Source organism: Balaenoptera acutorostrata, chromosome 7, assembly GCF_949987535.1.
Source record: "Balaenoptera acutorostrata chromosome 7, mBalAcu1.1, whole genome shotgun sequence".
Taxonomy (NCBI): domain Eukaryota; kingdom Metazoa; phylum Chordata; class Mammalia; order Artiodactyla; family Balaenopteridae; genus Balaenoptera; species Balaenoptera acutorostrata.
Genome location: NC_080070.1, coordinates 62,954,107 through 62,968,140, shown reverse-complemented (window position 1 = coordinate 62,968,140; position 14,034 = coordinate 62,954,107). Strand labels below are relative to the sequence as shown.

At 40.1% G+C, this 14,034-nt stretch overlaps 2 protein-coding genes across 3 annotated transcripts in view; one reads left to right on the top strand and one right to left on the bottom strand.

Moving 5' to 3' along the window:
- Positions 1-14,034, bottom strand: part of MIOS (meiosis regulator for oocyte development) — a 237,064-nt gene that overhangs the window by 151,293 nt on the left and 71,737 nt on the right. For both annotated transcript variants that reach the window (XM_057550236.1, XM_007164786.2), the window contains exon 2: positions 6,750-6,875. The gene's annotated coding sequence lies outside the window, so the exon portion shown is untranslated. The remainder of the gene's footprint in view (positions 1-6,749; positions 6,876-14,034) is intronic.
- Positions 1-14,034, top strand: part of COL28A1 (collagen type XXVIII alpha 1 chain) — a 151,406-nt gene that overhangs the window by 88,817 nt on the left and 48,555 nt on the right. Inside the window, 2 exon segments of the mRNA XM_028164369.2 lie at positions 3,737-3,805; positions 5,764-5,832. Of these exon segments, the coding sequence (XP_028020170.2) occupies positions 3,737-3,805; positions 5,764-5,832 (138 nt within the window).

Sequence of the window (14,034 nt, the reverse complement as noted above, 5' to 3'; positions counted from 1 at the left end):
GCCACAACTAGAAAAAGCCCTCGCACAGAAACGAAGACCCAACACAGCCAAAAATAAATAAATAAAATTTAAAAAAAAAAAAGAATATAAGAATGTAAATCAACTATACTCCAATAAAAATTTAAAAAAAAAAAAAATAAATGTTAATTATGAGTTCTTTTATTAAAAATTAATTATAATCATTTTCATATTAACCAAAGCAAATATTTGCCAAAGAGAAAATGAATACATGTGATAGTGCCTTTGCTTTCTTTTTCTTCTTTTCTTTCTTTTAAAATGTAAAATGTTCAATGAATGATTGGGCCATCATAAGATTATGTATGATTTTAATGAGGTTGAAACTAACCACACTGCAGGGTTATGGTCTAGGTAAAACCTTTACTGAATCATTTGCTAATTTCATATATGCAAGCACTGCAGAAAGTCCTAAACTTGGCCATTTTCTATGAAATTGAAAGGAGTATCTCCCATCCAGAATCCCTTTTGTGGGCCAAGAGGAAGCTGTAGGCAATCTAAATAGTAATTCTTTTTTTGAGGGAGTGGAGATGAGAGGGTAGGGGTAGGATTTATAAGACTTCTGGTCTTATGAAATTGATGGACAAAGTTAAAAATGGCAACTCCAGAATTTGCTTTCAGGTCTTTTCATTATCTCCTAATGCAAGGGCTCCCTCTGCAGGCTCCAATAACCTTAGATCCTGCGTGGGAAGCAAAGTCCAGCTATGCAAGTACCTGTTGTAAAATCCTATTTGTGAATGTCACTCTATCCACAGACAATAAAACTACATATCTGAAAATATCATAGTAAATGCACCTCTTAGGTACCATTGGTGCTGCACTGTAGCACAACCAGAGTTATCAAGGGATGAAATGAGTCCTGACCATGGTCCTCTTGTGCTCATTCACCTTGTTGTGGTCTAGCATGGATGCATGGCCCATGGAACAAAAGACACTATACATTTTCAAGAACCCACCATAGTGGAGGGACACTGTCTCTGTGGACTTACACAGCTCATTAAGAGCTTGATATTCCCATCTACTGAAAAGTATGATCCATAAACACCAAGGAACCACCCTAAAACCTGTTACTGACCAACTCTAACACTTGCAGAATGTGTTAAGATAAGTCTTGGTTTAAAGTCTATCAGATTCATAAAAGCATATATCAGGTTATATTTACATAGATCAAGAGATTACAAAAGACAACTTTGATAGGTAAAACATAGTTATATGTCAACAATTACATAGAAAAGGATGGATAGCTTGTTTGAAGTAGACACTGCAGTACCACAGTTGACATGGATCACACCCTTAAAGCTCACTGGCCAAGGTTCAAATATACAGAGGGCAATAAGGTGTCCACAGAGGCAGCTATTCTATTGCATTTAGCCTTTAGACACTCCTGAAGGGTGATGGTTGGGGGAACTGAATAAGAGAGAAAATGGAGCAAGTGTGTGAAATAGTAAGGTATAATTGGAGACCCTCACCTGGTGAATTTATAGATACTCCTTTTAAAGGTACCTCAGAAGTACACAAGAAAGAAGAGATAATAGAAATGTATATAATATAGGACAAGTTCATGTTCTCTACTTGGAACTCTTGATGATAGGAGTGATCATTTAAGCTGGGAGAAACTTGCGGTCACTAAAAGTTGGCAGTCAGAAGGAGAGAGGTGTTAAAGAGATAATTAGTACCTGTGGTCTCAAAAGCAGCTAGCTATTAAGTGGAAGAGATGGATAGAGAAAACCAGAATCATAACAGTGGCCTGCAAGCAAAAGGGAATACATAATTATGAAGTAGAGATTAAAATAATTAACTCAGTAATAAAGTTTAAAGGTTTACCCCATTTTTAAAGGTCTTGTTATCTCTAGAAGTATTTTAGGGTTTGGAAGTAGAAAGCAAAGCTAAATAAAAGGTGGGATTTTTCTACATAAACAATTTAATCATTTCTTATCATTTATGATTTTTGCACTGTTGAAAGCTATTGATATAAGCTACTTAGCTCCTAACAGGACATGGACAAAACAGAACCTAGGCCTAAGAGCTTGGGAGTCTAGGTTCAAAGCTTGGTTCTGGCCTTTTTTTTTCTTTATGACTTTATTGAGGCATATTTTACTTATCATAGAATTCACCTATTTTAAGTGTAGAATTCAATGATTTTTTTCTAGTACATTTACCACGTTGTACAGCCATCATCACAAATCAGTTTTAGGACATTTTCATCCCCCCAACAAGGTCCCTCGTGCCCATTTACAGTTAATCCCCCTTCTTAGTTTCTATTCCTGGCCCCAGGCAACCAATGACTTACTTTCTGTCTCTATCGATTTGCCTTTTCTGGACATTTCATGTACATGGACTCAACAATATGTAGTCTCAAATATTTGATTTCTTTCATTAAGAATAGTTTTTGAGGTTCATCCATGTTGTAGCATGTAGCTATAGTTCATTCCTTTTTATTGCTGAATATACCACATTTTGTCTATCCATTTAGCGGCTGATGGACATTTTGGTTGTTCCCAGTTTTGGGCTATTATGAATAATTCTGCTAAGAGCATTCATATGTAAGTCTCTGTGTGGACATATGTTTTCATTTTCTTTGGGTGTATACCTAGGAGTGAAATTACTTGATCAAATGGTAAAATTATGTTGAACTTTTTAAGAAACTGCTAAACTGTTTTCCAAAGTAGCTGTACCAGCAACACACAAGGGTTCCTATTTCTCCACATCCTCCTAGCCCTGCCTCTCAATAGCTGTGCAGCTTTGGGCAAACTTTAGTCCCCTCTGTAAAAAACCAGGTGGGGTGGGGAGTTGAGATTTACCAAGCGCCTGCTCTGTGCTAGACATGGTGGCAGAAGCATGACATTCTTTGTCTGCCTCCACTGTCATCTCCACGAAAGGTCGATATGATTTTCTATGTATCTGATGAATTTACAGAGGTTCAGAGAAGTTAGGTAAGTTAGTCATTGTCATACAGGATTCTTGTGAATACTAAATTATATCAAGTCTCATATATGAACATGCAGAGCACAGTGTTGGGGACACAGAAGGTGGTTAATAAAGAGATTTTCATTTCTCTGCTTCTTCCCATCATTCCCATCTCAAATAGGTCTAACCACAGGGCCTGACCCACGCCAGTCAGGCCCCACCACCTTTCTGGTGATAGTTGCCTATTATGAAACTGTCATGCATTGGTGAATCTAAAAGCCTTTAGAGAACCCACCCCGCAGTCATAACCACTCTAGGGGCAGGAGTATCCTAAAGCCAATCCCTAACCCAAGTCGCATAAAAACATGAGAGCAACCAGTTCAGGAGAGGGCTATATCTTTTAATGCTTGTTTTTTATTCTTGTCTCTTCTTCTCCCTCTCTTCACAATGGCAGTAATTACTTTTCCAAATTCCTGAGAAGGGAGTTCCGAAAAGTATATATTAAGGTTGCCAAGAATTTAATGGACTTTATTGCTCTGAAATGAACCCGTATCAGGTGGCTTGATAAATGGCAATAAGAAATGAAAACAAAGAGGGATAACACTCCCTTGACCAAGTATAGAAAAGTGAGATGGAAGAAAAGGGCTCAATTATCATCTTAGTCAAATTCAAGGGTTTGGGATTTTAAAATATATTTCTGAATATGAAAATTCATATGAAATATTTTAATATGAAATATGAAATTTTATATGAAATATTATACAACATAAAGGATTTTTTAATCAATAACTTGTCATTCATTGTGTCTTTTCAGGGAGAGCCTGGTGTCAGAGGCCCTCCAGGCCTCCCTGGGCCTCGGGGCATAGGAGCCCAAGGGCCAAAGGTGAGTCCTCAGGTCTGTGCTCTGGGTGAGGGTCAGGTACCACCCATGACGATGCATAGGAAGTGCTCACTCTGATGCTGACTTAGGTTTTTCTTGACTGTTGATGAAGAGTCTTATTTTCTCATATCACGTGAACTTTCAGTAAAATAGAACATTTAGGTTTATAAAGCCATTCGCTTCCCCCAAAGAAATTAGAAAGTTAATGTCTTTTTAAAAAGTGATTGCAAAGTGCTCAAAATATTCCCAGGTTCCTTAGAGGCTGTGCCGTCATTCAGAAGCACGTGTTTACTTTGGCCAGAGGTGCCTCGGGTCGCCTTTTAACAGGACACCAGCTGATGGATCTATTGTGTGTGTGCACGTAGTCCACTGTGTCCCCAGTGCAAGGGCCTAATTTATTGTCCCCGTGGAAGGTGAGAGGAACTTCCTTTGGCTCCCTTTGCTCTCATTTCTATTTCTCTTCCTTTTGTCGCCTCCAATTTGGTGATTATTTATCCTTTTATTCTTTTAATCCAGTGTTTCTCAATGAGGAAGATTGTGTCCTCCCCTTTCCACCCCAGGGGGACATTTGGCAGTGTCTGGAATCATTTTGGGTTGTTATGTCACACTGGGGAAGGAGTGCTACTGGCATCTAGTGGGTAGACGCCAAGGATGCTGCCGAACAACACCCTACAATGCACAGGACAGCCTCCCATAATGAAGAATTATCCAGCTCAGAATGTTAATTATGCTGAGGTTGAGGAGCCCTGTTTCAATTGTTCATTCATTTGCTTAACAAATATTCCTTTGATTTGTTCAAAAAGGAAGGTAAAGAAGTATCAGGCATGTTCATAGGGAAAACAGGTTTCAGCGAGCCACCCATCACAAATTCAAATGTCAAACACGTATATTTACACCCAAAATGCACAGAAGTGAATTAGAATCCTATTATCAGAGAGGAAAGGGAAAGGGCTTTATGAGTCAAAGATTTGACTGAGGATCCTAGAATTACCAAGATTCTTAGTTTATCCATTTTTGTCCATCAACTCCATTTTGACAGTGGGCTATTTCTTAACCTTACAGATCCCTTTATATGGAAAAAAGATCCCTCCAAGATGTTAGTAGTTGTTATCACTGGGTGATGCAATGATGGGTCTATTCTTTTTCTTCATTGTCATTTTTATTTCTTTTTCTACTTTTTTTTTTCCAATGAGTTCCTCTTACAATCAGAAAAAAATAAAGCTTTTTCCCATATTGGAAAGAAAATGACTGACTTATACAGTAACTTTTATTAACTCAGGATTTCTCAAAGTTTGTTTCATCAAAATGTTAATTTGGGAACTTCTGGGATAAACAAAGTTAAACTAATCTTTCTATTGTGGGACTTCTTAGAGGCTTTAATATATTCATACTGTGGTGTAGAACATTTTCCAATCTTATTTGATCACATAAGTCTTTCCTCAAGAAACATGGGGTCAACTTAAGCTGTAAGGAACATATACTTGGAAATGACACACATTTTGCTTCATTTACATATTTTCTTAAAAATTCAACTCTGATCCACATCAATAGCTGCTGAATCTTTAACTGCAACCCCTGTGAATTAATATGCCATATTGAAATGGAGTAACACAGTAAAGTCTACATAGAATTATGTGTGAATGGTCTTCGAACCCCTGGTGTTCTAGGGGTTGACGGTAGAGCAGCTTGGAGGAGCCCAAGCAGACGAGGCTACGGGTCCAACGCTTCTGCTTACGCCAAGCAGCTCTGCCTTATCTCTTTACAGCTGGATTACATGTAAAATTTTTGCAAAGGATTCTTTGGCTTAAAATTTTTGTGAAAACACTACTTTATATCAATATGGGCAGTGTGGATGTAGGTCTTCATCAGACTGAAGTGAGAATGTAGCTGAGAGCAGTAGTCTGTGGTTTCTTTCTAAATCTCCTTAACCTTCTCTCCGATTTCTCTCTATCTTCTAACAGGGTGATACTGGGCAGAAAGGCTTGTCTGGCCCTCCTGGCCCCCCTGGCTATGGATTACAAGGAATCAAAGTAAGTGAACAGGAGTGTGCCAGGGTCGCCTCTCAATTCACTAGGGCGATGGGGAGAAGAGGTTGTGGATAATACAAAATATGAGTATTAACGAAATGGACTTAATGTAAGCTTAGCAGTTTTCAGAGGCATCATCCAAAAGTGGAAACATGGTGTAAGTCCAATAGCTTCACAAACGTTAAACATTACCTAAGTAGCTTGGAGAAAAACTGAACGGGTACAGTGGTTTACTGTTCCGCCAGTTTCTGAGCTGAACGGAGAGTCTTTGCCCCACCACATGTGCTCTGTCTCCCTTAGCTTCCTCACCTGTAGCCTCCGTTCTTTGCCCAGGGCTTCCCAAGTTCCCAGTTTTAGCTCACAATGGACTCACCCAGGGAGCTTTTGAATGATGCTGCTGCCCTACCCCAGAAGAAGGAAAGCTGAATCTCTGGGGGTAGAGCTTGAGTACTGTGGGTATAAAAGCCTCCCACACGATTCTCCTGAGCATCCAGGTGAGAACCCTGACTCTGTGCTACCTGAGTTCACAACCACCCATTCTGCTTGATTTCTGTCTCAGCCACGACAAGCCTATCTATCAAGATGGGACTCCCAGGGTCTCCCCTGTCTCAGTAGACAAAATTTGGCATCTACAGTCTGCTGTGTAATTTCAAACAATTCCCTCTTCTACTTCTAATATGGTTTATTTATTTTTTGTTTTGTTACTGGCTCCCTCTCATTCTATTTGTTTCCCCCCAAATAAACTTCTATGGTTAAGCTTCAAAAATAATTTCCTCCTGGCTAATTGGTATTGGCTCTAAAAAAGTGGAAGCATTCAAAATAAACTCTTTTTCAGATAGCAGAATTTCTTAGTAAGCAGGAGACAGTAGGAGCTGAAGATAATAAATGTGAAAATGCTGTGTTGAAATTAAACCACCTACCTGTGCTAAGAGTGCGCTTTGTCAAGAGCAAAACTCATTGAATCTGTGATCAATCTTCCAATCTATCACGCAGAGTCTAGGGCTTCCACTGCAGGTCTTTTACATAACAGTTGTTCATCTTTCAGGCTGAGTATCAAAGAAAAGGCCAGTTAATACTGCTGATAGTGAACAAGCACAGGAAAATACAGCAAAAACCTGCTTCCTTGTAACAGCATCTTTCGTACTTAATCTTTCAATTCTACAGTTAAAAGATAGTTTTGTATTTATAAGTTTGCTTTAGCAATGAACCCATAATAGACCACTGGCTGGTCACCAAGCTCAGTTCACATGTGCTGTGCGTTCATTATCACTACCTAGTTAAATCCTGTGCCAGTTTTCTCCCTTTGTTATCTGGGAAGTATTTCCTTATTTACATAGGGGCCTCTTGGGCTGCACTTAATTAATCCTTACCAACTCTGCCCTTCCTTATGCCCTCCAGGTTATGCCATGTTCAAAGTCCCTCCTAAGTGAAACTATGGTGGGAAATCTACCATAATAAGGAAAGAACCAAAATGAAAACTGCCACGTATCCAGTCCTATCAGAAATGAGATAACCTTTCCTCCACTGAGGGTAGTGGCCCGATGTTACTGGGCAGTGAGCCTTGACCATACTGCCTCACAAAACCTCTCCAGACATCCTGGCATCCTGTTGGCAACAGGGCAGAAGTATTTCCCTTAGGATGCCTACCTCGTTGGTCTGACCCTGGCTTGTACCATCACTGCAAAAGGGAGGGAACTGAAAAATCGAATTGGTGGTGTTCCTCCGAGTCATTTTAACACTACATATTTAGTGAAATTTCATTTCTTATGTTCATTTGTTGAATTTATTTCACACCCCTTTCTAAAATCCATTTGAATCAGTGAAACTTGCTTTAATTGCTATGTCTGTTGGTGAGACTTTGATGGACGCCCTTGTTGTTAACCTTTAACATCAGGGCCCGACTTGTACCCCGTCTATCTATGCCATCCCAACCATGGGGAAAATAAGGGCTTAGGCTGCAATCACAGAAGTGATTTGCTCTAGCACTGACCTAACTTCATTGCTAGAATATTGACTTCTCAGTCAGTTATTCATTCAGCCAACCAACCGACTGACCAACCAACAAACCAACCAATACTGACTGAGCACCACCTATGTCAGGGAAATAGGCTAAGTGCATCATAAAACAATGAGTAAAAAGATGTGAATTCTGACCTCATGGGGTTAGACATAAAATAATCACTTTTTGAGCTTCAGAGCGTATGGAGGGGTGGCACGGTGAAATGAGTTGGGTTACAGGGGTAGGCAAGAGCCCTGTAGGGTCCTGTAGGCCACGGTAATGAGTGGTCTTAATCCTAAGGGCAACTGAAAGAGCAGGGTGACATGATCGGGCAGGTATTTAGACAAGACTTGCCATTGCTCTGCGGTCCCCACTGTGGCCCAGCTGCTCCATGCTGCAGAGGAGCTCCAGCTCCTCCAGGGGCCTCAGTGCTTTTTCTCAACCACACATGTCTACTGATTGTATGGATGAATGCAAGACTGTGGCTCTTTTGTCCCAAGGTGGCCTTGGCTTTTCGGGTTCACAGCATAGGTCAGGAGGTTACATGATGCCACCATCTTGTCCCACGTGAGCCTCCAGCACTGACCATTTTCCCTAGATATGCCAGTAATCCTCAGATTAAGTCAGGAGGGAGAAGGGGTGGGGCTTGGTCTTGAGGGATTGCTTGACGTGTCAACTAGCCCTTGAAGGGCCAAGAGAGATGGAAAGAGAGGATGGGTCATCCAGGTTAAAAAGCCAAGTACGAGGACAGACAGAAATGGCTTCTCCCCCCACCCCCCCTCTTCATTTCTACTCAGGAGCTGTGCCTGTTTTCCTCTCTCCATCTTTGTTCAAGTCAGTTCCTGTGGCCTGATCAGCCCTGACATTCTCAGAGGATCAGGAGGTCCTTATAAGAATAGGATTCCTGATGGCCCTCCATTACCTTAGGAGTTTCTGAAGCAGATGTGTGGACTGGATTATGCCTCCTGCTACGCATAAACCCTTCATTCATCACAAAAACGAGCTTCCATGCCACTGGCTTCCATCCTCTGTTTAGGCCTGAACGTGACTGATCTCTTACTGGCTGAGGAAACGCTCCCTGTGTTTAGGCTGTGGCAAAGGATGGGCTGACTGATATTTCAGACCTCGCCAGTTTGTTATCAGTGTGAACAAATAGCCTCAATGACGTGCTGGGGGAATCCAGTGAACGGTACCTGGTAGAAATCCCAGTGTCTCCAAAGCTGACAAAGTGCGATGACTGCAGTGGTTCCACGGTCACAGAGCTAACAGATCAACTTCCGAGAATCCTGGGGCCCAGAAATGGAGGGAAACTTAGTCCCGATGACCTCTCCCCTCGATCTAGATTCTGATCTTAATGATCCGATGGAAAGAGAATGAGCTTGAGAGCCACTCGGACCTCGGCCTGAACCTGTCTAGCTGTGTAAGCTTGGACACCTTATTTATCTTTGTCGAACCTTAAAACGTACTCATCTTTAAAATGGGGATAATTAAGCCTATTTTACAAGGTGTTGTAAAGATAAAATTGTACAAAGTGCCTATTACACAGTAGTGGATACTCAACCAGAGCCTGAGCTATGGAGTCAACAGATTTGAATCATGGCTTCCTGAGTACTACACCTCTGCCTCAGTTTCCACATCAGAGGAATAATGATAGTGAGGATAATAATAGTACTATTTTCTGAAGTTGTTATGAGGAATAAATGAAATTAAATGAGACAGTATGTGTAATGTATCTAAAACAAGGTTTGACACATGGTTACATATGCAATGTTCGTAGTTATTCACATTATAATTTCTTCTTGCTTCCCTTCCCTTTCTACTAGTCCCTCTTATATTTTCCAGAATGAAGGCCCAGAATTTTGACAGCCATGTGATGTAATGCTCTAAAACATAAAATATCGGTTGCATTAATTAGTGTAGGCCTGGCACCTGTACCAAAAAGACCACCAAATGTATAATGGGTCAAACACAACAGAGGTTTCTGTTCACATGGCAGGCCAATGGGAGTCTTGCTAATTGGTGGGCAATTTTCTTCCACATAGAATTTCAGAGAACCTCAACTTCCATTTATGTTTCCTCCATTGGATGGGTCCCTTTACCACTTACACCCAGCAAGCAGAAAGGGGAGAGTGTGGAAGAGGCACACCTGATTCTTAAGGGTCTTGGCCAAGAGGTGACACACGTCACCTCTGCCCACGTTTTAGTGGCAAGAACTAGTCTCATGGAAAGGTAGTCTAACTGTGTGACCAGAAAGAAGGGGAACCAGGGGTTTGTTAAAGAGCTGGCAATTGCCATGCAAAATTTAACCTGCCTCCAGGAAAGATGGAAATTTAAAAGCTATATGTTATTCTGAAGTATGTTGGTGCTTCCAGAAGAAAGCAGAAAACAAGAGTGGTCTCCATGGCAACTTCCAGAATGCCTGTCACTCTCCTGATACTGTGGGGCACAGTGATCTGGCTTACAAGGACTCGGTTCAGCTTTATCATTCTTTTTATCCTATCTTCAAAAAAAAAAAAAAAAACCCTCAGAGTCTTGCTATCTTCTTATTTCAAGCAGCATCAGAAGTACCACTGGATAATTTAGAAATTGCCTTGAGTAGACAGGCTGAGTACCAACCAGCCAAAGAAGTAGAGCAAGCTTGGGGTTTAGTGAGACCAGGAAACAAACAAGAAATGCTCATTCTTGTCTTTGACAGAGCCAGGGCCAAAGGATGAAGGACACCTGAAACCTGGCAGGAGAGCTGTGGTCGAAAGGCTGGAGAGAGGCAGGGATGGCATCAGAGGAGGGAAGCAGAGTTGATACAATGAACCTCATATCAGGAGACAGAGAAGCCAGCAATTAGGCTCAGGTGGAGAATAAGGGAAGGGTTGGAGTCCTAGGGGATTACATGGGATGCCAGTAGCATTGGAAATCAGCAGGGGTGTGATGATGGGTAAGTCAGCCCAGCTTGCATAGGGACAGCCAGAAAGAAAACAGCTTCTCCCACCAAAGATCTCTGATTAGGAATTCAAAGTAGAACCCAGAACTTTGTAAGATTCTTGGCTCAATGTTCAAGGTTAATGTCATTTCTTAGGTAGTTATTTTGTTTGTTTTTTCAACTATATTTAAGTAACTGTGGCTCTGTAAATTCCGCGTGCTCTTTTAACTGCATCAGGTATGTGGGCCACCTTCTGGTGTCCCTTTACCAGAAAGGCTGAAGCTTGACAGATGTCAGCATGCTGAGGTGGAAATCTCACAGGGAGCCTGCCAGCTTTCCATTTGGCTCCCATCTGTGACCTGATCACATTGAAAGTGTTTCCAGAATCCATATGACTAGATTTTTGATTAGAGTGGACCTATTACAGCAGGGGAAATTGCCCTCCCTAAAGGCCAAATAGAAATGATTTATTCATTGAAATAAAGCTGACTTAAGGGGAAAAAAAGAGTCTCACTTATAAAAAGTCAGGGGTGGGTTCAATATACTCTAAGTTTCAAATACCTGCAGAAAGGCTAAGATGCATTGACATTGGGAAGTTTTTCTAGTCTTCTCAATTCACAACCATGCATATGATGGTATTAATATTACTAAGGGAGCAACACACACACACGCACATATTTTAATATGGTGAGTTTCTGGTGTTTCAATTTAAAGTTTTCCTTCCTCCTCCTGACCACGATCTAACAACAGCATCAAAAACAGAAAACAAAACCACCCTTGGTAATAGTATGATCACTGCATTCAACCTGAGCACACCTTAGAAATTAAATAGAAACAATAAGGTATATAGTTGACAGCATAACATAGATTGTGTGTCTTTATGCCAGAAACCATCTTTGAAATAACTTCTAATACTTTCCTGTATTGTAATTTTCAAATTCCCATAATGATTCCTCTATGTAGAAAGGAGTCATCAGAACCACCTGAGAGTTTAAACCTTAAAATAGTTTGTTGTTTTGGGATTATACCTGCCAAAATGCCTGTGGCAGGGGAGGGCTGTGGCTAAAATTGATTCTGGTCATCAAAGTCCACAAACCTATTTTCAGACATTGAAGTCATCTTCATACCTTTATACCTTTTATTTATTTTTCTTTTTTTTTTTAACATCTTTATTGGAGTATAATTGCTTTACAATGGTGTGTTAGTTTCTACTGTATAACAAAGTGAATCAGCTATACATATACATACACTTTATACCTTTTATTACTTTTTAAACCAAATTAAAAATAATTACATGGGTTACAAACCAAGCTAAAAGCACTGATCCCATAATATTCTCTATACTATAGGTTGAATAGGTCAGGGAAAGTTTTGCATTTATTAACTGGGGCTGGCTCTCAGCCCATTTGTATATCTCACTTACTGGTTCATGCTTTCATTTTCCTCCTGGGCCAAGGGGCTTTCATTTCTTCAAGCCAATTAGGAAACAGGATGGTATCCTTTTTTTGAATTTCTGAATCTGAGGATATGGTATGGCATTTTCCTCTGTTAATCTCATTATTAAAATTTGCCTTTTTAATAGCCTATTTCCCCAATCAGAATTGGAATGGAAACGTTAGGCTCTTAATTTAGTGGGGCTTGAATCATCATTACCAGCTTATATTTACTGTCTAGTTACCATGAACAAGGACCTTCTCAGTGACTAGTGACCATCACAGAAGTCTGTTTGATATCTACCAGACTCCTTACACTACTATGAACCTAAAAGGAAAAACTAATTTCTAAATCATTTTTTCCAAAGTATGTATTGTATCCTGCCCCAAGGTTTACTATGGTTTCCCCAATTTTGAAAGGAAAGTCAAAAGGACTAAAGACTTGGTAATAAGGATAAGACAGTATCTAATGCCATATGCTGATGCTGAATATTAAAAAAAAAATTTTTAAGTTAGGAAATTATATGAAAGATTTCATTTGAGCAGTTATATGCTAAAACTAGTCATTTTGCTATAGTACTACATAATTTATAATTATGTGAGCATGCGACCATTTTAGATTGTTTTTCTCTCCCTTTCCTTCCTCCCTGACTCCTGCCCACCTGTTCATATCTATCTAATATACAAAGATGTAAATACTATATATGTATTTCTTTTCATCCTTGTAACAGATATTGTCCATATAAAACCAAGTTGAGTAAAGGACATGGATAAATTACCCTTAGTTGCTGCTACCATCTTGATAGCCCATGAATTTCACTGTTGAAAATTTATAAAATGTATTTTATCTTTTGCCCACTTCTCAGTGCTTGTTTAGAAATAAGTTACTAGTATATATGTTTTCCCTTCTCTATTCAGGAAGGTAAGAGACATCTTTATTGCTCAGAGCTTTGAGCCTGGGGAGAGATCTAGGGCCATATTATATTCTCTAAATTCCATGTGTTATCTTATGCAAGCCTCACCAGCCTATGAGGTAGGCTCTAGGAAACTAGGGCACAGAGATGTTAAGTCATGAACCAAGATAGCTCACAGCTACTCCTCCAGGCGGCCTCCCTGAAATAATCATGTGTTGGGTAGTAATCAAGTCAAGGTAGATGTCAGAGAGAGGCAAAAGATCAGTTTAACACTTTCAAAATTAAATACCGCTCAAAATTTTTATTTGCACCTTGTGATGTAAAGTTGGCCCTTTGAGAGGTGAGATATGTACTGTGAGGTCTTTTTTTCTTGATAATCTAAAATTTTTTAAAAGAAGGAAGCATAAAAAGTACTTCTTTTTCCCTGAGCACAGTTCTGTCCGAAGCCAGGGGTTGGACTTGGTGACCTTTTGAAATCAATCACCAGGCATAAGGCTAGGAATTACAGCAGGATCTGGGCTGGCATGCGTAGCTGCTGTGGGGTGAAGCTGTTATAACCACTATACTAGTCACACATTCAAAGGCTTATCAAGTCCTTTCCGGTTTGGGTGGTTGAATGACATACTCTTTTGTACCGCAAACCTCTGTGACAAGTCAGTGAGTGGCCAACTGGTCTGTAATCTAAACTTTTTATTGCTTTTACAGACATCTTAAGAACTTTATAATTATTGGCTTTTTATTATCAGCGTCTTTGCTTATCTAGTTGCAGATATGACTTCTTATTTTAAATATAACAAGTGAGGAGAAATGAGGTAAGTTACCTGTTCAAGATCACTCACAGAATCCCTAACAAAGCAAAGACTGTGGAGTCTATGGGTGTTGGTGGCTCAAACTGACAGGTGATCAACCTAACCCCAGAATAATCTCTTTCATCCTATGAAA